The 25,047-nt window shown below is 42.8% G+C and overlaps 4 protein-coding genes and 1 pseudogene across 11 annotated transcripts in view; 3 read left to right on the top strand and 2 right to left on the bottom strand.

Annotated features, from left to right (window-relative positions):
• LOC135342889 (uncharacterized) overlaps positions 1 to 8,177 on the top strand; it is a 38,463-nt gene extending 30,286 nt beyond the window's left edge. For 3 of the 6 annotated variants that reach the window (XM_064539733.1, XM_064539734.1, XM_064539735.1), the window contains 4 exons: positions 6,972 to 7,034; positions 7,159 to 7,298; positions 7,481 to 7,757; positions 7,847 to 8,177. In XM_064539733.1, the coding sequence (XP_064395803.1) occupies positions 6,972 to 7,034; positions 7,159 to 7,298; positions 7,481 to 7,757; positions 7,847 to 8,091 (725 nt within the window). In that variant the 3' untranslated portion in view covers positions 8,092 to 8,177. Of the gene's footprint in view, positions 1 to 545; positions 807 to 1,264; positions 1,277 to 1,538; positions 2,408 to 2,581; positions 2,624 to 2,955; positions 3,158 to 4,562; positions 6,660 to 6,718; positions 6,782 to 6,971; positions 7,035 to 7,158; positions 7,299 to 7,480; positions 7,758 to 7,846 lie in introns of those variants that run through there. The other 3 variants (XM_064539740.1, XM_064539736.1, XM_064539738.1) reach the window with 3 other exon arrangements.
• LOC135342887 (uncharacterized) overlaps positions 1 to 15,077 on the top strand; it is a 76,297-nt pseudogene extending 61,220 nt beyond the window's left edge.
• A 795-nt stretch (positions 15,078 to 15,872) lies between these two features.
• LOC135342906 (iron-sulfur cluster transfer protein NUBPL-like) lies at positions 15,873 to 18,413 on the bottom strand. Of its 2 annotated transcripts, XM_064539784.1 has the most exons (9): positions 18,204 to 18,413; positions 18,100 to 18,134; positions 17,961 to 18,051; positions 17,856 to 17,895; positions 16,852 to 16,909; positions 16,689 to 16,802; positions 16,536 to 16,634; positions 16,085 to 16,288; positions 15,873 to 16,029 (listed from the first exon to the last, which is right to left on the bottom strand). In XM_064539784.1, the coding sequence occupies exons 1-9, from the start codon at positions 18,379 to 18,381 to the stop codon at positions 15,946 to 15,948; spliced, it is 903 nt and encodes a 300-aa protein (XP_064395854.1). In that variant the 5' UTR covers positions 18,382 to 18,413; the 3' UTR covers positions 15,873 to 15,945. The 2 variants fall into 2 exon arrangements, with proteins under 2 accessions (XP_064395854.1, XP_064395853.1); XM_064539783.1 differs by having other exon boundaries at positions 17,961 to 18,134.
• LOC135342900 (phosphatidylinositol polyphosphate 5-phosphatase type IV-like) lies at positions 18,394 to 22,242 on the top strand. 2 transcript variants are annotated; one of them, XM_064539771.1, is made up of 12 exons: positions 18,394 to 19,536; positions 19,731 to 19,828; positions 20,011 to 20,135; positions 20,348 to 20,467; positions 20,562 to 20,648; positions 20,866 to 20,975; positions 21,225 to 21,267; positions 21,390 to 21,580; positions 21,638 to 21,726; positions 21,800 to 21,853; positions 21,924 to 21,970; positions 22,026 to 22,242. In XM_064539771.1, the coding sequence occupies exons 1-12, from the start codon at positions 18,553 to 18,555 to the stop codon at positions 22,139 to 22,141; spliced, it is 2,064 nt and encodes a 687-aa protein (XP_064395841.1). In that variant the 5' UTR covers positions 18,394 to 18,552; the 3' UTR covers positions 22,142 to 22,242. The 2 variants fall into 2 exon arrangements, with proteins under 2 accessions (XP_064395841.1, XP_064395843.1); XM_064539773.1 differs by having other exon boundaries at positions 21,465 to 21,580; positions 22,026 to 22,241.
• A 3-nt stretch (positions 22,243 to 22,245) lies between these two features.
• Positions 22,246 to 25,011, bottom strand: LOC135342909 (E3 ubiquitin-protein ligase CCNB1IP1-like). The gene is made up of 12 exons (XM_064539788.1): positions 24,894 to 25,011; positions 24,817 to 24,832; positions 24,677 to 24,736; positions 23,549 to 23,619; positions 23,417 to 23,491; positions 23,236 to 23,350; positions 22,963 to 23,075; positions 22,859 to 22,881; positions 22,695 to 22,804; positions 22,594 to 22,641; positions 22,472 to 22,533; positions 22,246 to 22,425 (listed from the first exon to the last, which is right to left on the bottom strand). Exons 1-12 carry the CDS (start codon positions 24,954 to 24,956, stop codon positions 22,354 to 22,356), a joined length of 828 nt encoding a protein of 275 aa, XP_064395858.1. The 5' UTR covers positions 24,957 to 25,011; the 3' UTR covers positions 22,246 to 22,353.
• Positions 25,012 to 25,047: the final 36 nt, after the last annotated feature.

Raw genomic sequence — 25,047 nt, 5'->3', positions numbered from 1 at the left:
ACAACAGTGGGACATTAAGGTACGTTGTGTGCAATCACATTCTACCAAGCTGACATGCTTGTGCTCTGAGCACTTGTTGTTAGGAGGTAGACAGTGTAAAGAAGAGCACATACAGATAACTAAATGTGATACTATTCCCAAGTAAATCTACTCGTAGTAGTACTTGAAAGTATGCATGGTTAATCAAGTGTTTCAGTCTGCATGTTTGGCTGTCCACAATTGTTTCCCCTCCCCTGTGTCATGCAATCACCAGTGTACTGTATCACTGCACTAATGTTCTCTTCCTTCCATTTCATGCATCTCCACCTCACCTTTGACTGACCCTCTGAAACAACAGACTGTAAGTTGGTGTGTGTTGTCAGAGTATTTAGTGTCTGTTGCATATTCTGTGATGTTTCTACTTCCCCATTATTACTCTTGTGTGTGTGCAGTGCCATAGTGTTATATAGGGAAATATTTAGTATGATCACATTCAACCTCGTAATCATTCATTTACTATCTTCCCACTGTTTTGCCCTGTGGACTCTCCCTCTCTGGATCAACAGAATGTAAGTTGTGTTTGCACGTGCACACTCATTTTAATGGTTACTATAGGAACTCGTAAATTGTATCTTGTCTCTTTTCATAATTATTGTCAACTTGGTATTAGCCGAGGCCCACACAACTTATTAGGTTGTAGTTTTAATATTCGTAGAATATACACCTAAGTTCATTAGTTGGTACGTACATTATCATGTTTGTCTCTTCCCATGCACACACTCATTCCTATGTTGGACCACACACACTGATTTGGACTACTGTAGGAGGTGAGCTTCTTACGAGTACTCAATGTCTACACACTAAAATGGTTCAGCTGCAATGTGTACGGATGTACTGGTTACCTAGCATCATTAGCGTGTGTCCCTTGTCCTCTAGAGCTGACCCTCTCCCTCGTATAGGGTAGACCACGGCTTTAAACTTGTTCAATTCGTAATCCCATTTTACGGGCACAAGTTCGAAATACCACCATTGTGTACATTGTGTACATGTAAATTTGTGTTTATGTAAATTCCCCAACCAATTAAGTGCCTACTGAACCTAAAACTTGTTGCCTATTTCTCAATATTTCCCCAACTTTTTTATTTCTTAGCTTTTTTTACCAGGTCTAGCCACTTGTTGCTATGTGTAGTCAGTCCCATACACACCAGCGTTCAACTGATCTGATGTCTTGTATGTGTGTTAAGATTAAATCTCTCCCTCACATGTACCATTTGATGTGTCTCAGGATTCCATTGAGGTATGTTGTGATTGTGTGTGTGTCTCATGGAGTCCATGTGTTGTATTGTACGACAAACAAAATCATACGTATCAAAGTTGTACATGTAAGATGCTTGTTGTACCGTTTACCGTCCCTTCCACTGACCCACCCACTGACCCTTCCATTATCTGCTATTGCTAGTACTGAGTACCTGTGTGTGTACTAGCCAGTGTGTGTACTACCAGTGTTCATATCAGTCTCTCCTCACATGTACCCTCTGTGGACTGTTACTCAACAACAGCGCGTGAGTTTATTGCATGTACATATAATGGTGTACTAGGCTGACTTGTATACATGTACTACTGCATGAAGGCAGATAGAATAACTTGCGTGACTTTATTTAGGATTAGTACGTACTGAAAGTTTCATGCTGTACAGACGTTAGACTGGCGGCGATAGAGCGACTGGCAAACTGCCTATCAGTCACTTGTCTCAGTGGAAGTGTAATAGATCGTATGACACTACTAAACATGAATATCGTTATAGATAATGTGGTTAAATTTTGCTACAAGATTCAGCTACTATGGAATGCACTGAATCCCCTGAAGTGTAAGTGCGGTTACAATTACAGGGCTAATATGACGTTGAGCAATCTGATAGGCTGCAATGCTCGTTGCAGCTGAGACGAGTGACTGATAGGCAGTTTGCCAGTCCCTCGCGCTACGCACGCGAGGGGCTGTCGCCGCCAGTCTATACAGACGTGTACTTGCAATAATTGATGTATACATGTGTGAATGCATTCTTGTATTTGAACATGTTCATTTCTCTACATGTCCGTGTCCTACTGCTTGTTAATGTGACTACTGCTAATGATTACTGGAACAACAGTATGTAAGTTACAGTATATACAGACATGTATGAATGCACTCACTGCTCCTACCATCATCCCCCTCTCTCTGTTTCCATGTGTGTCTGGCGCTGGTGTCTCATTGGACTAAACAGAAGGTGAGCGGGACACTGCACTGCATGACTTGTGACTGTACTTGTGTCAGTAATGTTTGAGTTGCATGAGTACATGTGTATTGGCATTCATAGTGTACAGGTTTGTGATTATATTCTTTTCTCTCTCCCTACATTTCCATGGTTACTGAATATCTGGAACGATAGAGAGTGAGTTAAACAATGTTGGCAAACATACCGTACACCTCATGTGCATTCAGTTTGTAATAGTCTCATATCCTTACCTGACTCTAGTAGCTATACTGGTTGCTCCTATAGACAACTCATAATGTGTGACCACAAACACACAGTCTAACCCACTCTTGTCTTGTTCACCTTGTCCAGGAGAAGGCTAGGTATGAGAGTAAACTGAAGCGTTACGAGACGGTGAGTGTTGACAGTTGCACTTACTACTCTCGTGGTAAGAGTGGTACACGTAGTCTAGCAGAACGACAATGTGTGTACATGTACTGTCCATTGTATGATGAATGGTTGCTTTTTGTCTACCTTTTTTTAGGTATGATTTGTAAGTCCACTTTTACTGTTTGACTGTGTGAGGTTATACCGTATAGCGGGTAAATATGATATTATGATATGCTCGCCAAATTTATTTAGGTTGATGGGGTTGCTGATTTTTATATTTTGTACATTTGTATCAGCTGCATGTTCTATTTGGTGGAATGTTCATTCAGTCGTATATAAATTCTTTACTCCCCCAGAGAAGAGCTGCCCTCCAACAGAGACTGTCTGGTGACATCACTGACCAGGACCGGAGGCAACTGCAGGGAGAGCTGGAGGAGGTGGAGGAGGAGATCAAGAAGTGTGTCTCAGGGATACAACGGTCTGAGAGGTTCATACATCGCTATGAGAATGATATTGCTGAGATACGAGGAAGAGGAGAGGAGAGGCAGAGAAAGGAAGGTGAGGGGAGCAAGGAACTTTATAGTACAGTGAGTGTTGATGCTCATAGTTGCAATCACTCGTACCTGTAGCAACTTACATGTAGTGTGTTATTAGTAGACTGTACCTACAGCTGTTGTGAGGTCCTCATACTTTATATAATCGTGTTATTGCAAAAGCGTTTGCTCCACCCACAACATTTTCGTTCGCCTATCACATTTGTTGTGTTGCTAGGCAACTGCCCCTGATTGTGCACACTACAGTGTACTAGAGCATTGTTCCTGTTACTACTCTACACACTGTGGTGGTATGGATATGGTTTATTGGACTTTATTAATACCAACTTTCAATGATTTGGGTTCGTGACGTTGTACTGTGTTACTTAATTATGACATCATCATGTTAATTCAAGCATAGCACATTCCTGTAGTGATCAGCCACATCATTATTACCCAGTACATGTATTCCCTATCATTGGTGGGTCACCCACTTAGCAAGCTTTAAAGGTTTACGATTTAAAGGTGGTTTATGTTCAGCTGCTTCATGTCCTTCATTTCCACTGGCACTTCATTGGCTTCTTACGTATACGCACAGCTGCTGTGTCCAGTTAGATCCATTTTAAAGCAGTTACCGTATATACCGCAAAATTTTCGAGGGGCTATATTTTCACTGATTTCATGGGTTAGCAATCCACGAAAATTGTACCAATTATCTGCTATAACATGCAAAGATTAAAGGCATGGTTTGTGGTAAGCGGTCAACCCACAAACATTGTGCAACGAAATGCTTTAGAGGCCATTCCACGAAATATAAGTGCCTCGAAAATTTCGCACTATAAGGTATTATGTACATGTATATACCATACGTATGTAATCATGTTCTTATCAACTATTTGCTCCACCCACCACCTTTTTAAGCTTGCGTTGCTAGGCAACTGACTGTATTGTACAGTTTAGGCAGACTAGCAATCATTTTATGAGCCCGAGGGCGAGTTGCATAAAACATGATGCTATATTGTTATGTGTTTTATACCTCACCAAATTATGCTTTAAGGCGACGTGATCGGACTGTATGACTTTTATACATACTTGTTGCCTTTATATTGTTTACATGTTTTCCAGACCTCAATGTAATTTTCATTCCCATTGTTCATTCCCCCACCCACTCACAACCACCATCCTTTTAATTATGTGTTTTTCTTCATATCCATTGGGTTGTGGGGCGTACCCTCTACTGTGCTTACTACATGTGTACTTAATAGTGACATCCATGAATGCAAGCATAGCACATTCCTGCATGTAATGATCGGTTTAATCACATGCATCATAATTATGGTGACATCATAATAATAGTCCATCTTGTCACCCATGCTCTGAAGTATTGCATAGTTAACATTCCTAACACCACATACACACGTCTTGTTTAGAATCGAAGCAGTTGTTTGATGAGGCGATGAAGCACGGACATGTCTTGGTCAACATTGTCAACATGCTTGTGTTTGGACCGGCGGGAACAGGGAAGACCAACCTCAAGCACCTGCTAACCGACAAGCCCCCTCCACCACAGCGTGAAATCACTCCTTGTATGGAAAAGCCAGTACGCATTCGACCTGTGTCCAACTCGAAATTCAAGTCAACTGGAAGAGGCTGGGAAGAGATGTCTCAGCCAAAGCTGCGTAAGCTACTTGCTGAAATCATCGCTAAGTTACCAAAAGAAAGCGCCGATCCATCCACCGCATCAAGGGTTGCCAAGAGTTTGAAGAAGATGACCACAACCGAGCTAATTTCTGGTTCCGATGAGCAAATTTCTGATTCCATTTCGAGCCCATTGAGGAACGATTCCGATACACTTTCTGGCTCTGCAAGAATGTTGAAGAAAGCCATCGATGAAGTGATAGCGAGTGTAGTGAGTGGTGTGGCAGAAGAGCTGAAGCCAGCCACACAAGGAACTGACCAACTGTCGAGCAGTGACCAGCAAGAAGGAGAACTGTTTAATTCCAACTGGGTGTATGTTACCGACTGCGGCGGCCAGCCGCAATTCCACGATATCAGCCCTCTCTTCATTAAGCACATTTCGGTGGCGTTGATAGTCCTGCGTTTGATTGACGAACTCTCCAGTTTTCCTTCTGACGAGTACTACAAGGATGGGCAGCTTGTTGGTAGTCCTCATGCATCTCACATGACCATCGGGGAGACACTTCAGAGTCTCATTCGATCCATTGAGTCCCATACCTCACAAGACAAGAAGCCGAAGATGATCTTTGTGGGCACATTCTTGGATCAGTTGAAGAGCTCGGATACAATTATCAAGAGAAATCAAGAGATTCTCGACATACTGCCACCCGATATCGAGAAGCTATTGGTGTACGAAGATCTTGGAATGAAAAATCTGATTTTTGGTCTCAACACAATCAGCCGAAAAGATAATTCACTGACCACTGCCAATAGGATTAGAATTGCTATTGAGCGTTCTATTCCGCTACAAGTCAAAATGCCCATCTGGTGGTCCTTCTTGGATTCACTTCTCCAGAGTTTATCTGCCGGTCTCGAGCGAGGTGTACTCGGCATTGAAGAATGTCTCCAATTAGCCACTCGATTTGGTTATTTTCTCAAAGATCTTGAAGCTGCACTGGTCTTCTTTGACAGCGTGTGTATAGTGCACTACTATCCCTCCATTCTCCCCAACACAGTGTTTGTGGATGCCCAGATTCCACTAGACAAGATCACCGAGCTCTCACAGCACGCCATCTTCCTGAGGAATGCATGCTCTACTGTTAGCCCAGGAGGGACAGATGCCGAATGGAAAAGATTTCGAGACGAGGGCATAATCACTGTAAAGTTCCTACAATTCTTCGAGAAGCATTACGTTGAAGGCATCTTTTCTCCAGAAGATATGCTGTTGATCATGAAAAAGCTTCTTGTGATTGCTCCCATTCCACTAGTGGAGTCCACTACCCACCAAGCCGAGTTCTTCATGCCATCTCTACTCAAATCGGTCCAACCTGCTGAGCTAGACAAGATTCGTTCCTCCTTCACGATATCACCCTTCGCTATCTACTTTCGTAGTGGGTGTATTCGCTCTGGAGTCTTTTGCTGTCTAGTTGTGGACGTGATCAAGAGGCTGAGCTGGAAAATTTTGCTCCCCTCAGGGAAACCAATCTGTTTCTCTAAAAATTGTATCCAGCTAAGAATTCCCAAGCACCCGTATACCGTGGCTCTGATCGACTCCTTCTCGTATATCGAAGTGTACATTGACGTCCCTTTTCCTTTACGCAATGAAATATGCCCTACGATTCGCAACGAAATTTTAAACAGCATTAAATTGTCTTGTCAAGCGTTGCATTACAACAACGACACACCCGAGACAGGCATCTTTTGCCCATGCAAGCAGAGCACTGGAAGCAAATTGCACCTTGCAGATGTGAGTGAACGGAAGGACTATTGGATATGCTCCCAGGAGGCACGTGTGTATGGGAAGCTCAGTGACGAACATAGAATCTGGCTGGACAATAGCGAAGGTTCAGGTGAGTATAATAATTATATAGTGTTCAGTAATATTGACATTTTTGTTTCTCTATGTTAGGTGAACCATCCTCTGTTATGAGAGATGTCACTGAAAGAACGAGTGATCAGCTGCAATACCCCGGTAAGTACGTAACAGTATATGTAAACATTTGCATGGATTTACTTGATGTAGGAGATATGCGCACTACCTTGTATCTTTTAGTCGCTCGTAGTGTTGTTTGCCCTTGTACCTAAGTAGACAAGTTACTTGATTAGCACATTATTTTTGTGTAAAATTTGTATCCAATAGACTCTTGTGTTATCCCCCTCAGGCCCATCGTCCCCTGTAGTGGAACCTGCGCGTAAGAAGATGAGAATGACTGATCAACATACCAGTAAGGAAGTGCCATTTGGTTGATAAGTTATTTTACTTGATCACTAATATTGTAATCTTTTTCGCGGTAATAATTATTTTACTGTGTAGTAATAATTATGTAATTTTTTATTCGTGTTTTTCAGGTGAATTGTCCTCTGTTACAGTAATGGAAGATGTGTGTAAGAAGACTGGAGTGAGGGACCAACAACTAGATCAAGAAATCCCTGAGAGTGACATCATTCTAATCGCGGAGAAATTTCCACACCTGCTGAGCGTGCACAAGGTAGGCAGTACTCTAATTCATATACTGTACGTACTTACATAATTATCATTTTTACATTTGGTAAGGGGATTGAGCATATTGTTCACTGGAACCCCTCAATTGTATTCCTACCCCTAGAAGGTATTTCCGAGGGGGCAACCCTCACCAAATTAAACCCTGGTTGATTTGTTGTTTTTGTACAGGTTTTGACAATTGACGATCTGCAACATGTTTACGAGAAACTACACACTGCACATGAAAGTGCCAGCCCTCACTGGTTGAATCTGGGATTGGCTCTAGGTCTCAGTCATTTCATTCTCACCAATATCGATACCGGAAAGTATCGTGGCGATAATGTGTCGTGCTTGCGTGAAATGTTGGTTAAGCTCCTGAGTACGCAAAATGTAACATGGAGTCTCCTGTCAGACGCTCTCAAAAAACCCACAGTGGATCTCATCAATTTGGCTGACAGCATCACAGGTTTGTGCAGTTTTTATTTATTAGCCTTTGTGTTATTGATATCTATCATGAAAATATAATTTTAGTGATGCCTCTTTCTTTGCATGCAGTCAATCTATCCACAACTCCTAACCTGCTCAATCGATTCAACCTCACCCCAGCCGACCGTGATGGTGTAACTGATATCACAAGTTGTTATGGCAATCAAGCTGGAGTGGCTCATGCATTGAGAGCGTGGCAAAAAACAAATCCTTCCAGAGCTACCTTCAGGGCCTTGGTGGAAATTGCCATAGGACTGAGAAGAGGAGACACTGCTACAGACATTTGTAGATTCATTGTAGAGAATACGAGTTGAACTGACCGAAACTGATTTATACATAACGTTTTTTTGTCTGTAATGCTTTGCTTTTCTGCACACATTTTTGGTAGTCTCTGTGAGAAGTTGAACTGAGCATGTGCAGTATGAACATTTTAGCAACGCCCACACATTGAAAAAGCCGTCATCACACCGCTAAGGTCAAAGTGCAGCTGTGGTAGAATTAAAGGAAAAATCATTCTCTTGAAATATTGAAATCCAACCTTCAAGACAAAGAGACTCTGTGCTTTGTTTATCTTTCCTCCTACTATGAACAGGTTATAGCTGACAGGGTGAGTTGCAATATAATACTTATCAAATGAGTGTACAGTGCAGCACATAGAGCTAGTCTAAAGTAGAACCATTGTACAGATAGTGACAATGGTATTGTACGTGTGGGGGGTGGTGATTGTGTGCTCCCTACTACTCACTCATCACAATGGCGCACTATCAATGGGCCCCACTGAAAAGAAACACTACAAGTAAGTGTGTGTGTGTACACATTACCCTAGTCCTAGTAGTAGTCTAGAGGTTCCCATACTGGCCTTATTGTGCACCTACCTCAGCCTTTATTGTGTCGGAGGAATTTTGGTTTGTATGATTTTATTTGGTTTCCAGGGACAAGGTTCTGGAGATGTTCAATCATGCCTACCGTTCATACATGGTGAGCCTATCACATGACGTGTCTATCTAATCACATGACTCTGATTTACGCTGCTGACAGGACTTTGCATATCCTGCTGATGAGTTGATGCCACTGACGTGTAAGGGGCGTGTCCGGGGGGTGGAGCAAGGACGAGGGGACATTGACTTTACCCTGGGCAGGTTCTCCCTCACCCTCATAGACACACTGGACACTCTGGCTGTGAGTCAAGTATATACATAATTATAGTGTGTGGGTGGTCAGGGCAACCACATCCCCTGAGGCCCTATTGGAGGAGAAGCTATGTAACTTATTTAGAAGCCATTACCATGAATTAAGTAGCTACTGTATTTGTCTGGAGATGGTTTCCTGTGTTAATATAGATGCTTCCACCAGAGGCTCCTCTCTTACCTTGACTTCCTTCCCCTATATCTGAATCAGTACAATACACTATAGGAGAGGAAGCTGTACTCTAACTGTACTGTACATGGTAGTCTGTTATTATTAAAGGGGCAGGAGCAATCTCCCCCTCCACCAATGTACATGTGTTTGTTCCCTCAGGTAATTGGTTCGGTTGATGAGTTTTCCTCGGCTGTACAAAAAGTCATGACAGACATTAGCTTCGACAGTGACTTAGTGGTCTCTGTGTTTGAGACCAACATACGTGTGCTAGGTGGTTTACTGGGAGGTCACTTTGCTGCCCTGGCTCTCAAAGAGAAGGGCTACCATCAGTTGGCTTGGTATGATGGGGGGCTGCTCAGAATGGCAGTGGAAGTGGGGAACAGATTACTGCCTGCTTTCAACACCACCACAGGTCTCCCCTATCCAAAGGTGACTGCTCTGTACTCTGAAAAATAGCCAACAGAAAATACAGTTCAAAATTTTACCAAATTTGAAACTGGTCTTAGCCCTAAGTGTACAGTATGTCATGTGGATAATACAACCTGTACATATGTAGAAAGTGCTTTATTATAGGCAAATCTCTGTTGCAAGTGCACTGCAATCCACTGTACTGTGCAAACTTGCCAACAGAAAATACAGTCCATTCTGTACTAAAATTGAAACTGGTAGATAATACAACCTGTACATGTGCTGTATTGTATTGTGCCTCTCCTCAGATCAACCTTCGCCACGGTATGGGCTACCCGAACATGGAGAAGACAACGTGCACGGCATGTGCTGGGTCCATGATCCTTGAGTTTGCTGCCCTCAGTAGACTAACAGGTGCAGTGAGTGTGTGTGTGTGTGTGCGTGTGCGTGCGTTGTGTGTGTGTGTACATTACCAAATGCATTTTGTAGCTCTAAGAGTTGTCTAGGCTTAGATTATTGGTTACATTTGATAGATACATTGTGTAATGGTCAAGCTCTCTCTCTCTCCCATCAGGTGATCCTCAGTTTGAGGTGAAAGCCCACCAAGCAATGGAGGCAATCTGGCGTAGTAGACACCGAGGGCACAATCTGGTTGGCTCAGTCATCAACGTACACAGTGCTGAGTGGACGAGAGTGGATAGCGGTGTGGGGGCGGGGATTGACTCATACTACGAGTACTGTCTCAAGTCTTACATCCTGTTGGGGGACAGGAAGTATCTGCAGAGGTTTGGGAAGGTGAGCGAGGGGTTATTGAAACACTTGGTGCTTACTGTTAGAGTTAAAATTGTGAGGTAAAGGAGTTAACAGAAACTGTGTATACAGTACAATATGTACATGCAAGGTCAGCAACTTCATTTTCTTTCTTTACCCCCTCCCCTACAGCATTATGATGCCATCAAGAGATACATCACGAATGGGCCCATGCTAGTGGAGGTGAGCATGAATTCACCTCATCGAATGACCAGATCTTTCATGGACTCACTTCTGGCGTTCTGGCCTGGTCTACAGGTACACACACACACACACACACACACACACACATGCACTGACTAAGAGAAATCACTAGCTCCCTTTTAGGGGCCGTAACTTGTGTCCAATTTATTTGTAGCTCTTTGATAAAGGTACCACAAGATGGTAGACTGAGATCAACAATTGTTTTTCGTGCCGTCGTTTTCTGTTTTGCCTTAATATCTCTGAACCTCTCTAGAACGGTTTGACATAGAAAAGTACTTCTTAGAGGCCGTCCGTCTATTGTAGTATGCAGTATACATTTTTGTATATACCGTATATCTTCTAATTTATCGGACAGCAAAAAATAATTATTTTGGAAATTGTCCGGGTATAATTGGAACAGATTTTTATAGAGCATGCGAAGTGTCCGGAATAATTAGAACAAGCAAGCAGCTGCATGCGAGCTAGCTAAGTTTAATAGAACAGGGTACGACTGAATAGTTGCACTAGCTTTCTAAAACTAGCTACTCAAAGGCTATCTAACTGCAGCACTCTAAGTCTTACTTGTCGTCTATGAATGGTAACTCAACTTTTCAAGGTATTGTCCGGATATTTAGAACAAATGTAATATTAAAGTACTGGAGTGTCCGTTGTATTAGAACAACGAAAATTGCCCAAAAGAGTGTCCGGGTAATTAGAAGTGTCCGATAAATTAGAAGATATACGGTACTGTACTTACCTAACCTTCATGTTTAAAATGACGGGGTTTGTTGTATCTATCTCCAGGTTCTGTGGGGTGACGTAGACACAGCTATCCACATTCACGACATGCTTTATCATGTGATGGAGAGACACAACTTCCTACCCGAGGCATTCACTCATGACTTCAGGGTCCACTGGGGAAACCACCCTCTCAGGCCTGAGTTCATTGAGAGCACTTACTTCCTCTACAAGGTACACCGTCATGTGTGTGTGGGATGTGTGGGTGTTTGTGTGTGGGGGATGGGGGTGGGTGTGTGTGTGTGGGGTGGGTGGGGGTCCACGGAATTCAAGTTATGGCAGCTGAAAAGAATAATTAAATTGAGGGGGGGGGAGAGTTGCAGTTAATTTCAACAGCTATTAACTTTAGTACCGTTGATCGAATCTCCAAAATTTTGTGATTTTCGGAAAGCTTAGAAAATTTCCTTTCAAATGATGTATTTCAATCCAAAATTTCGTCGGGGCCATAATTTGTCATTTTTCGGCCTTGGACCATGGGCTATTATTCATGGTATCGCCTAATTGGCAAATACTTTTATCGTTCAAAATTAATAAGAATTTTGATGATGCTATTTGAAAGGTGTGTTTCTAAGCTTTCAGAAAATTATATTATCGTTGAAATTGGATCCACGGAATTCAAGTTATGGTAGCTGATAAATTGAAGGGGGGGGAAGCCTTGCAGTTAATTTTAATTTGGGGGTGGATGGGTGTGTGTGTGTGGGGTGGGTGGGGGTGGGGGTGGGTGTGTGTGTGGGGGGGTGGGGTGTGTGTTACTCTATGCATTAGCTGTACATGTATATATCACTTTCTGTTGTTTCGAAGAAAGCATCTCAGTAATTGGAATATTTCTGTAAGTACTGTAATCGACCAAAGCTTGTGATGCTACTGCTCTACTCTACTCTCTGTATTATTTTGATGGCTAAGTAGTTAATGAACGATTATGTTGTGTTGCTACTGCAGGCGACTGGAGATCCATACTACCTGGACGTGGGTCGATCAGTGGTGAACAACTTGAACAAGTACGCCAGAGTGAGGTGTGGCTTCGCTGCCATCAAGGACCTCAGGACCAACGCTCACGAGGACAGGTAAGTCAGGGGAACCATTATATACTAATAGTTAGAATTTAGTTTCCATGTAGATCTCGCAAAAACGTATAATAATCGGTACTTGTATGGCATCACAATCCTTGCCAGAATGCAAAGGTTAGATCGCAAAGTCTTAATAAACTCATTCACAAAGGGTTTAATATTCTAGTAGTACGATATCATTTTATTGGCAATCTTCGATACTGTATAGAATGGACTCCTTCGTACTGGCTGAGACGTTCAAATATCTGTTCTTGTTGTTTGCTGACGAGGGGGACAGTCCCCTGAACATGGATGACTTTGTGTTTACGACTGAGGCCCACCTCTTCCCCCTCTCCCTCGCCAGCGCTAACACCACCCTCAATAGAGTCGTCCAAGAGGCAGTGAGTGGGTACAATACATACACAGTGTAGCGGCTATGCTGCTTCAGTATGCATTTTTTAGGTGCAGCTGCACATTGTAGGGGGGGGCGGGGGGGGGGGTAAGGCAGCTCTTTTATAGAGAGTACCTTTTTTGAATGATATTATGGTAGCCTGGCTGTGTGAGTGTGTCAGGTGTTGTTCTCTCTGTGTGTAGTTGCTGGTGAAGAACACAGACCTGGTGAATATGAGCACTGTCACTGTTACCACTAGCGGACCAGACTCTTCTGGGAAGGCAGCAAAGAACAAACCAGTCGCTGACAGCTTCACTAAAGGTTCGCTGAAACACACACTAGACACCATGTACAGTAGTAGCCAATAATCCTGTCTAGTCAGCACAGTTGTCTAGTTGTTTATATACACACACCCACACCCACACACACCCACACACACACACACACACACACACACACACACACACACACACACACACACCCACACTCACACACACACACACACAGAGTCTGTGGTGATCAGTGCGTACCTGACGTGCCCTAATGACCGACGACCGTTTGTCCTGTTGGACCGCTTTGAGAAGATGGTCTTCAAACTTTGCACCAGCTCAAGGTTCAACAAACGACCAACCAGGTAACAGCAGCAGCTTGGTTCATTGTAGTCAATACACAATAATTATGAAGCCTTTACAAATTTGCTCTCAAATTCGAATAAAGTGTGCTATTGATACCTCCCCCACACACACACACACACACACACACGCCCACACACACACACACACATACAGTGCCAAGCGTAAGCGTCTCACTCCTCCTCGTCTCTCAATCAATTCTCTGGACTTCAAGAACCCAGATCACCTGAAGATCCTCACTGAGCTGGGCATTGTGGTTCAAGTGGTGGAGGGAGACAAAGTGCAGGTCTCCCACAATATGGCCAAGGCTAATAGCCCTGAGGACGCAGAGGAGGGATGGTACCTCATGCAGGATATTGTCAAGCTCATGAATCAGCAACACGTCACAGGTAAAATGCTTTTAGTGTTGTTGGTAATAGTACATGTACAGCTTTCAACCACATGTAATGTACTTCAATGTGCAGCGTCTTTAATGTATGGAGGTACATATAGGAATTGATATATACATACAGTACACAAAACCCTCCATCCTATAGTTTTATTTGCCAAATTTGAATAATCTGTTTCCCATAGCAATGACTGCAACTGTATTACGTCTCCTATTAGATGGCAGTCAGAGACAGACACCGAAGCTGGCTCGTATACTGACCCCTGCTGACCTCCAGGAGAGGGGCATACGACACGAGTTCACTGTAGGTCCAGCCATGTTCGGGCCAGAGCTGGGCGTGGGGGAGTTCCAAGTGGGAGGGGAGTTGGTGGAGATGAAGCCAATCGGTGGAGTACTGGACAATGGATGCTCCGAGTATGGCCCCCAGGAGGCCCGGGATATTATGGGGAAGATCCTGCTCATTAACAGAGGAGGCTGCCTCTTTGTACTCAAGGTACACAGGGTTGTACCGTACACCATAACCATGTGGAGCCTATAAATGGTTATGTTACGTTATCTAAATGTTTCTCTTAAAGTGCCTGTAGATATAATTATTGTTTTAGGAACAATTGTTCACTAATTGTATTCTACAGGCCAGGACTGCTCAGAAAGCTGGTGCAGCTGGGGTCATCATCACAGGTAAACTACACTGTCCAAGAGCTTGTAACTTTAGATAAAATTCTCTTTATAAAAGTCCTTGACTGTACGTACGTATATAGTGTATTGCACACCATTCTGTGGTCTTTGTGAAATTGTATAATATGCTCTCTTAACAGCCCCCCCCCCCCCCTCCCAGATAATGTCAAGCAGTACAATACGACCCAGGTCCCTCCCTTCTCCATGAGTGGGGATGGATCCAGTGACATCATAATACCGGCTGTGTTCATGCAGCGATTGGACGCACTCTTACTCCGAGAGCTGCTCTCCAACGAGCCTGTGTTCATCCTCCTCACCTGGCTACCTCAACAGTCATCCAATACTAAAAAGTCAGAAGAGGACCTAAGAACGAAACCTAGTAACTTGTTTGATAATGGACAAGATTCACCGTAGTTATATAATAATTATTTAGTGTTGGCTCATCCCTCCTATATTTATACAAAGCACAGATTTTTTGGCATTATCCATTCTCTTCACATTGTCTCACACAAACCCTCCTGCATTTTTATATCTCTGCACTATTCATGTTGTGAGCAATGATGTCATCTTTAAATTATTTTATTGATTAAAAAACACGTTATAAAAACAATTATGGAACACAAAAGAATTGTTGCATGTACATACAGTACTATGAAATAATACAATGTTTAGTTTTAGTCGGTGCAACTGGTTTCTGAGCTCGTAACGATATCATGTCTCTAGCAATTGTCTGCAATGCTTTCTCCACATTCTCTCCAGTGGTAGAGCTGACCTCCATGAACTTGAGACCATACTCATCAGCCAACATCTGCCCCCTCTCACAGCTCACTTGCCGTCCCTCTGACTCGTCATTCTTAATATTATTACCAAGGATGATAATGGGGGGACCATCAGAAGTCAGTTCCCGAAATAGATGGCACCTACAAACATCTTTCAGCCAATAATCCGAAGCATCTTCAAAAGACTCTTCATCGTCGATATCGTACAATATAAATATACCATCAGCAAAGTTTAACAATCGATCGTTTTGGTAGTTGTGTTTCTCGAACACCCATCTAGAGATATTCAATTGTGCTGACGTACTCTCTAACAAAACGCTACAGTAACTATCACAATACATATAACTATGCGGTGATGGTTGTGGGAATCCATTGGCTATTCCTTGAATCAATGCTGCCTTGCCAACTCCAGGGTTACCAATGATGAACAGTTGATATTCACTGTGCTGGTTTGGGGTAGCCATCACTCAGATCACTTGTATTCTAGTTAGCACACTGTGTTTTGCTGATTCTGCACACCAGCCAGCCCCGCCCACTTCTGATCTAAAGGCTACAGTATGCAGTCAGCATAGCAGTGTGTACGTGTAAGTACGAGAACAGCTCTAGAATTATATAACTACCGTACATTTGTTATTCTCAGCAACAATAATAACATCAGTCAATTGGAAACAACTGCACACACAAAAAATAAAAAATACATTATCTAGGAAGATAAGAATTAGAATTATCGTCAGAAGGTAAATTGTCCAAAACTTTCTTGGCTATTTTCTTGAACTCCTCAGCCTACATATAGTGGGTGGGGTGAATATACAGTTACAGATGACACAATACAGCTTACTTGAGGGCTGTCTGGTTGGGCTGCCACAATCGGTTGGCCTCGATCACACAGCTCTCTGATGCTCAAGTGCAGTGGTACATCTCCCAGTAGCTCTAACTCCAGCTCCTCGGCCATCCTCTGAGCACCATCCTCACCAAAGATGGACGTACGGTGACCACACTTGGGGCAGGAGAAGGCACTCATGTTCTGAACCACACCCAATATCTGGAGGGAGGGTCATGCACACTCTAAATGAGAGCTAAAGTCTATTTGCATTGAGTTCGGCCTTTATCAGCTCTGCAGCATATATCTACAATGTAGATAGAAGCGCTGTTTAACAAGGAATCCAATGGTAATTAAAACTTTGAAGTATGACAAAGTTATAATAACTTTAGGAAAGTTGAACTCAACACAAATGGGCTTTAGGTTAGGACACTGTACAATGTATGTATGTATGGTGTATGTGGCATACCGGTACGTTAACTTTTCGGAACATTTCCGCTCCTCTTCTAGCGTCTAATAGAGCAATATCTTGAGGAGTTGTAACTATCACAGCTCCAGAGAGTGGCACCTGCGTGAGATCATGTGATTATCGTGTTGTAATCAAGTGATTGTCATGTGACACCTGCTGAGTGATGGATAGCTGTGTATCACCAGTGCCTGGGGGCATATCAACCACCAAAACATCTAGTTTTCCCCAGTCGACTTGACGTAGTAATTTTTGAATGGCTGACATCACCTATATAATTAACAGTCAAAAAAGAAATATTGTTAACATTTGTACTTACCATAAGTCCTCTCCACACAATAGCCGACTTCTCCTCCACTAAAAACCCCATTGACATACTGCAGGATAAAGCATCTGTAGTATAGGATTGGCAAATCACAACAACAGTTAAGCAATTAGGGCTTACTTTCAGCTACGCAGCTACCCAAAAATGTATCAATTTATGGGCCTTCAAAGTTAGCCACCAAACGATCAACACAGAACAGTGAGAGCATTAATTAGGCCTTGATAAATTATGCTCAAGATAGCATTGAACAATGGTTGCCTAGTTGCCATTGATTCTGTGTTGATTGGATTGGTGCAAGTGTACGTTTTATGTATTAACAAAGACGACCTTTACCAGTTATTCATTCTAGTGTAATGGTAGTGTGCTTGGCTAGTAAGCAGGAGGTCTGGGTTGAGTCCAGGTAATGTACTTTCTTTTCTTTCTCTCTAATTAATAGCAAATGATTATGTAAGCATAAATTAATCCTTTATTTCTCGACGAGGCTATTAGCCCAGTGGGTAAGCTACTTGACCTAGTGAACCTCTCTGTAGTCGTCCCGGGTTCTATACCCGCTGTATCGATTGTTTATTCAATTGAGTGGTTAACCTACATCATGTGGTGAGAATCTCGTGGTGGGCCAGAGTGCTGGGGCCTAGTGTGTCGAAGATTAGTCTCACTCCCTGCAGCGGGTGTCCGGATTGGCGAGAATGAGAGGGACTTGGATGCTTACTAGTAACACTGGGTGATCCCTCGTTAATATTTTTTAAACAACAGCGTATTTAAATTATTCTTTTGTTCACTTATAACTTCGTTTAATTAATAGTCACAAGATTTACAAAATAATTATTTGTACTTTATACAGTGATTGTGTGTGTGTTGATATACTATTTTAAAGGTAAGCTTTCATAAAACAATGAGCACCCACACACACAACACCCACACCCACACCACACACCACACACCACACCCACACCCACACCACACACACACTATATTAATTGTGTTGTTCCATGACTCACCATTTTATTCCATAGTTAACCAGAGGTAGAATCCTGTCCTCTGTAGTGTGGAAGATATAAGGCATAAAAATTAACGTTTTGACAACAGGTATAATTATAGCTTACGTTGCGTGAGTTCTGGTTGATCGTTCAGATTCATCATTCGAGGAATTGAGGGTCCGTAGACATCAGCGTCCAGTAAACCAACTGACAGCGACTGTGCGTGTTTCAAAACATTACTACTTGAAGCAAAAAAAGAACTCACTTTATCGATTGCAGACATCCCCAGAGCAAGGTTAACTGCAAGCAAATATAAGATAGTGGTAAACAGCAAGTACATGTACGTGTGCCATCATTCATTATAAATACCTGCCACAGTTGACTTGCCTACTCCACCCTTCCCAGAGGCCACCACCACGATGTGCTTCACTCCTGCTATAGGCCATCTCTTTGGCAACCCTCTCTGAGCTTTGGGAGCATCTGCAGAGGTTGTTAAACGCCTCAAAAGCTGCAGAATCGATGATGACCTCCCAGCACACAATCTCATTTCTGCAGGATTTAGTTTTACTTTTAGCTTGTTTTTCGTATAATTGGAGCTGCAAAAGTAGAGGGGGCGTGGCTACCAGATCTCCATGACAAGTGCTAAGGACAAACATTCTACTGAATAAAGTTTACAGACGACAAACAGACAAACGATCCTTTGCTATGCCCCTAGGCCATGGAGGAGTCAGGCCAGGATGCAGTCAAGAAGAAAAGAGGGAGAATTGTGCTCAAGGCTAACAGTAGGAGTGGCAGTCAGCCATCACTGGTCTCAGACCAACCTCCTCTCATTGATCACACTGATGGAGCTCTCGAGAAAATGGTACACACTCGCAATCAACTCAAGAAGGAAATTTTTGGACAGACATTTGAAGGAAATGGACTCCATTCGTACCCTCCACCCTTCACCCCTGTACACACCAGTGGACTCCATTCGTACCCTACACACTCCACCCCTGTACACACCAGTGGACTCCATTCGTACCCTCCACCCTCCACCCCTGTACACACTACACATCACGTGCTGCACACACAGTCGTCTCGAGGAGGTACTCGATTAGAAACTCATTACCCAGGGGCCACCTCATCCGCAAGCTCTGATTACGACGAACCAGACTTCTACGTCAGCAACCATCTTAACCACGCAACCACACCATTCTCCCGCCAGTCACATGACATGCAGACAAGCTCCACTAATAGTTCACCTCTTCACCAACCTGTCAAAACACAAAATGCAGGAATTAAAGGAAAATTAAAACGAAATCAAGTTCATCCTCAGTCACAAGACAACAACAGTAACTTATTGGAGGGGTTTTCCCCGCCCCCAGAAAATGGCCGCACTCGATTCAACATTCCAGACCTCACAATAACTGATCGTAGTCAACACGGAAATACTGCAACCACTCAAAATAATATTGAAGAAACCGATGACTTTAACTCAACTCTCCGAGTGGAGAAGAGATTATTCTCCACAAGTGATTCATTGGGCTCCACTCTCTCCACCACAATAACACCTCTGCTGACCTCTGACCTCCGCAAGGGAGGCAGGAAACCATCGGAGAAAGTTTGCTTTGAATTTGACGCTGAGAGTCAATTGCTGAGTTGTTTCCCGGACAGACAGTTACAAGTGTTCATCGTCACCTGGAACATGCAGGAGAGGAAGGTGAGACTATTATAATTATAGTCAGTGAGTATAATTATGTACATATTAAGTACATCCATTGAATCCTTATTGCGTGTACAGTGCATTGTATGCATTTTAGAGTGAACCCTAGTATAAGTATAATTATACATAAGTGTATAAGATCCAACACCGCTAATTATCACTCATGATTCCTTCACCTCCCTCCATTGCAGCTCCTCCCTGACTCTCTGGATGACCTCCTCTTGCCTCTCTCACAACACACTGCTGCAGACATGTTTGTCATTGGCACACAAGAAAGTACACCATCAAGGTACTACCCAATAATGGCATATCACCCACTTTTGGATACTGACGTATAGAGCAATACGTACATGTAAACTTAAGAAATGCCCTGTCCAATATGTGTTAGTTGCATAGCACTGTAGCTAGCACTGATTGCGTACCTGCACTGTGCTAGCTACACCTATGTATGCAATCCTCCCGCCCCCTCAGACGAGAGTGGGAAGTGTTACTACAGCAGACCCTGGGGCCAGCCTATGTCCTGGTACAGTCAGCATCACTGGGGGTCATTTACCTCACACTCTACCTCAGACGAGACCTCATCTGGTTCTGCTCTGGTGAGTACACAGACAGAGGGGGGAGGGAGCTTGTTAAAGCTGTGCAAATGCACACAACTAGTACGTAGTCTATATATAGATACAGTACCTCTGTAGCAGCAGCATACTTGTGTGCATGTGTACATGCTAGATGGTTCAGAGCAATTAAGTCCATTCCCAGATGCTAATTCTCTGACTGCTTAATCGTGTGTAATTATCCTGTCTCACTACAGCTGTCCAATGTTCAACCTTTGCTACTCGGCCAGGGACCCTCATCAAGACAAAGGGGGGCGTGGCAGTCTCTTTCACACTCTTTGGTACCTCCTTCTTATTCATCACCTCACACTTCACAGGTACCTACAATACTGCAATGAGTACTATAGTGGATGTTCTTATGCCTCGAGGCGTACATACAGTGTACATGAGTATTGTCTCTCTTGCTTGCAGCTCACGATCATAAAGTTCAGGAGAGGAATTCTGACATGCAAAGAATAGCCGCTAGTTTAACACTCTGTCCAGATTCAAGTGACAAAGGTGAGCATGTACATCAACACATTCATACATATGTACATCCATGTGTTTGGGTCCATTGCACGCTTTATACTGTTCGTGTTATGTTTTTGCATGCAGCCTTAGTCTTAGTAATTCAGACAAAGTTTACCATGAGCATGTGGATACTATGCCTGAAAGTACATATCACTCTTAATTTTGTCATTCAAATTTCTGCCCCCCCCCCCCCCCCCATCCATAGGCATAGTGTTGAGTAAGTACGATCATGTGTTCTGGTTCGGGGACCTCAACTACCGAGTGGAGGCCACCAGAGAACAAGCAGATCATTCCGTAGCAGCACAAGACTGGATGGTGTGTGTGTTGTGTGTGTGTGTGTGTGTGTGTGTGTGTGTGTGTGGGTGTGTGTGTGTGTGTGCTTAAGTAACTCGTTTGTACTTGTACAACAGCATTTATATCTACTCCTTATTTTACAATTCCTAAAAGTATATTTGAAGTAGTTGGTATCCTAATGTTGTACCCCTTGTCTTCTTATCTCTAGCTAGCTGTATATATAAACAGACAGCTAGTTCACTAATTATACCTTTCCCATAACGAATATAGGCACTCTTACTCAAGGACCAACTCACAAGAGAGATACTGCAAGGTATCACTAGACACTCACAATACACATTAAGTGTACACCCACACCTTTACATTGTCTATGTGATCACCCTCTCAGCCAGTTTACATGTATTATAAGCCCCTACACTGTGTGTGTTTCAACAGACCCCTCTACAACCATGCACAGTGTTGGTGTGACTGTTGCTACTATTACAGAGAGGTTTCACTGTGTACTTACAGGCAATGTATTTCAAGGGTTCTCTGAGCAGCCTATCTCTTTCCCACCCTCCTATAAGTTTGACTCAAATTCAAACACTTACGACTCTTCAGAGAAGAAGAGAATTCCTTCGTGGACAGTGAGTCTAGCACATGCAGTCATTTGTTTTGTTTAGCAATACCATTTTTCCTCATAGGATCGAATTTTGTTCAAGTCACTGAATGGCAGTGGAATCACAGGCTGTGGGTACAGTAACTGCTCTGAACTGAAGATCTCAGATCACAGGTAAGTGTTAGACTTGTGTATTGTGTGGAGTCTACTTGTAACGTGTGTGCATCACTCTGACCTCTCATGACAGACCAGTGCATGCTGTGTTCAAGGTCGAGTTAGAACCCAGTAAACAACTGGACGGGTAAGAGCTAATGTGTTTGTAGAGAGTAAAATTATAACTGTAAACTGATGCTGCCTTCTTCTACGTACAGTGTGCCAGAAACAATCGTCTCTTTTGATAGAAGCACTTATTCACAAGGTAAGCTGCTGCAGTCAGTGGTCGTATTGCATAGCTAGTATAATGTCCCCTACAGCTCAGCAACGCCGAAGGCAGCTGGCAGAGGAGCTCAGTGTACCAACAGAGGAGACTGATGGTGCCTCTAGACAACCCTCCAACCACGTCACTAGTTCTCTGTGTGTTCTTCTGTGAAGCTACATTCCTTAATTCTGATTCTTTCATAAAATTGCAACCCACGAATTTCATTTCATTCTGTATTCCCAATATGTCATTTTTTGACTTGTCATAAAAATTCATTGAATAATAAATAAACGTGGAATGAGTTAGTCCTCTGGACAACAGGCATAATTATAGAGATTGGTAATAATTTCTCATAATAAATAGTTTATTTGCTGCAGCTGTCTCTAAAACAGTGAGCCTCCGGGCGTGTTCTGATGGTGCACCATGAAGTAGCTCTCCTGTACATGTCCTCTTCCCTGTAGGGACAAGTGTAGCTATAGGATCACAAATAATGGAACATACTTTCTTGCCGTGATGCTGCTGCTTTGGAGCGTGGTTTTTGTGGTCGGCAGTAAACAGTGGAGCTGTGTACGTGTGTGTGTGTGTGGGATCATAGCGAGGTATTCAAGTTGATGGGTACTCACCAGCGGGGCCTTGTGCTTGTTTCTTGTTTAGACCACGGGGAACAAAAGCTACACAAACAAAACTATCGATCACACAGTACACACACTGCACACACACATACCTTCCTTGTCTGGAATACTTCCTAGTGGGATCTCAAACTGCCTGAGGGCCATTCTTCGTGGAGTAACTCTCTCCCCCTCTCCCTCAAAGGAGGCAGGTGTCACGTTGCGTCTAGTGGAAACAACTAACAATCCACACACAATTAATGGCTTAACTTCTAGTTACCTCCTGAGGGCTTCATACATTCCCTGTAGGACAGAAAACACACACGATAAATGTTAGATTAAAACTCTGTACTAACTCATAGCTGTATGTCACACATGCGTTACCTGAAGTTTCTGATATTGTCTTGTTTTTTCGAGCAGCTTCTCTGAGGCCTCACTGTGTTTTGACTTGAGAGCCTCCAGCTCCTTGTTTATGCAAACCAACTGAGTCTTGAGTGCTGCACCGTACTGTCAAGGGCAACTCAATACACTAGTAGAGAGCTTTATATTACATTCACCACATTAAAATTATACATATTCTGACTTCACTGTTCTACCCTAGCCTATGCATGGGTCATGGTTTGAGATGGGAATGGTATTTTAATGTATCAAGGATACAGGCTGCCTCTGACTGGTTGACAGCCAACATGTGCTCGTAATAGCTCTCTTGTTGCTTGGCCTTCTCAGTGGCCTTGGTTGCACGGTACTCCTGGTAAGCTCTCTCCAAGTGGGTCTAGGTCAATACAATACACACTATAATTATCATGTGATATGATATATAGACTGAGCATTGCAATACCTGATAGGTCCAGAATGACATTGCTCTTGAGCACACCTCCATGATAATCTCAGGTCTCTGCCCAGCAAGGATCATCTAGTATACATTAATTATACGGTACAATGATGAAGAATTATTCTGGATTGTACTTACTGATTTATATTCTTCGCTTGGCTTCAGCTCAGACTTGACGATATCATACTGACCAGTTAGAGTTGTGTCACCTGTGTGTGCATACAGTGGTAGTGAAATGGTCTGTTTACTTAACTTGTGCATGCATTTATAGGGTAGTAGTTGTTTGCTATGGAACGCCGTTTGCGACAAAAGTCAGGCAGAATCTGATAGGCGTGTGCATCCAATATAAAATCGATTTTTGAAGATAGATTTTTAATAATCGATTTTTTACAGTTGATTTTCGATTTACACGTGAACGATCTTTGACAATCGATCTGATAATCGATTTTTGAAATTCAATTTTTGATAATCGATTATTGAAATTCGATTTTTGATAATCTATTTTTAAAAATCGATTACAAAAATCGCAATTGATTGATATACTAGCCTCGAATCCAGGCCGATTAAAATGGATTCAAGGCTACAGTTAGGCCGCCCTTGAAACTCAGAACATGCACAAACTCCTTCTCCGCAGCCTGGAATCAAAGCTTGGCTTGGTTTAGCTATCTCACATGATAGACTATAACGAAAAGCGAAACATTATTGTTTTTTGGAACCATTAAAAAGGAAGGCCATAAGTCACAGTAAAAATCATTAATTTTAGAACTGCTCAGTTGGTGCTATCTTATTTAGTTTCTTCGTGCACCCATTTTTGTATGCTTTCTCGCCAGCACTGTTTTATTTGGCCATCTTGTGTGTGCTTAGAGAAAGAGCTGAGAAAGAGTTCGGTGATTCCAGATAGAATAGAAGTCATGAATAGTGGCTTCTTCAATGGATAGTATCACGTGATACAGCTTTAGACAGGGGGCCCCCCCAGCCCACCTTCAGAGCAGTTCTAAAATCGATTATCAAAAATCGAATTTCAATAATCGATTATCAATAATCGATTATCAAAAATCGAATTTCAAAAATCGATTATCAGATCGATTGTCAAAGATCGTTCACGTGTAAATCGAAAATCAACTGTAAAAAATCGATTATTAAAAATCGATCTTTAAAAATCGATTTTATATTGGATGCACACGCCTATCACATTCTGCCTGAATTTTGTCGCAAACGGCGTTCCATAGTTTGCATGGTTACAAGCACTTGTCTACATCAACTTACATGCTGGACAGACTTGCTGCTTCTCAAACTCTCTAGAGCCATCGGTTTCACAAAACACATCTTAGGAACAGTTAAGGATAATGCAAACACACAAACACATGAGAAATTATTCAGTTGCTAGGGCATGTGGTGTTGGATACGAGAACAAGAGGTCACCTGCAGGAGGAGGAGGAGAGCATTATGAGTGTGTGGATATGAGGGTAGAATTGTTCCTTACCCAGGCAAATGTTTTCAGCCTCTTCCTGCAGTCTTTGTAGTTGCAAATCAATTCATCGTCCATTTCTAGTTCTAGTTCTAGTTCTAGCTCGAGCTCTGCAGCAAACAGTAGTGGGTAAAGATCATTCTAATATTATTATAAGTACGAATCCTGA

Source organism: Halichondria panicea, chromosome 10, assembly GCF_963675165.1.
Source record: "Halichondria panicea chromosome 10, odHalPani1.1, whole genome shotgun sequence".
NCBI classification, from domain to species: Eukaryota; Metazoa; Porifera; class Demospongiae; order Suberitida; family Halichondriidae; genus Halichondria; species Halichondria panicea.
This window is presented reverse-complemented; position numbering and strand designations above follow the sequence as displayed.

Excerpts from the sequence above, each read along its gene's own strand:
- LOC135342906 (XM_064539783.1), bottom strand. The coding sequence starts at position 18,381 with ATGAGATTGTGTGCTGGGAGGTCATCATCGATTCTGCAGCTTTTGAGG. Across the intron at positions 16,910-17,855 it reads GTTAACTATGGAATAAAATG|TATGTCAATGGGGTTTTTAG; the intron begins GTGAGTCATGGA and ends TTTATCCTGCAG. Across the intron at positions 16,030-16,084 it reads CCCAACCAGACAGCCCTCAA|GCTGAGGAGTTCAAGAAAAT; the intron begins GTAAGCTGTATT and ends CACTATATGTAG.
- LOC135342909 (XM_064539788.1), bottom strand. The coding sequence starts at position 24,956 with ATGGACGATGAATTGATTTGCAACTACAAAGACTGCAGGAAGAGGCTG. Across the intron at positions 23,076-23,235 it reads CAACCAGTCAGAGGCAGCCT|CACTCAAGACTCAGTTGGTT; the intron begins GTATCCTTGATA and ends AGTACGGTGCAG. Across the intron at positions 22,534-22,593 it reads ACAAGCACAAGGCCCCGCTG|CTCCACTGTTTACTGCCGAC; the intron begins GTGAGTACCCAT and ends ACACGTACACAG.
- LOC135342900 (XM_064539771.1), top strand. The coding sequence starts at position 18,553 with ATGGAGGAGTCAGGCCAGGATGCAGTCAAGAAGAAAAGAGGGAGAATT. Across the intron at positions 19,537-19,730 it reads GGAACATGCAGGAGAGGAAG|CTCCTCCCTGACTCTCTGGA; the intron begins GTGAGACTATTA and ends CCTCCATTGCAG. Across the intron at positions 19,829-20,010 it reads CAAGAAAGTACACCATCAAG|ACGAGAGTGGGAAGTGTTAC; the intron begins GTACTACCCAAT and ends CCGCCCCCTCAG.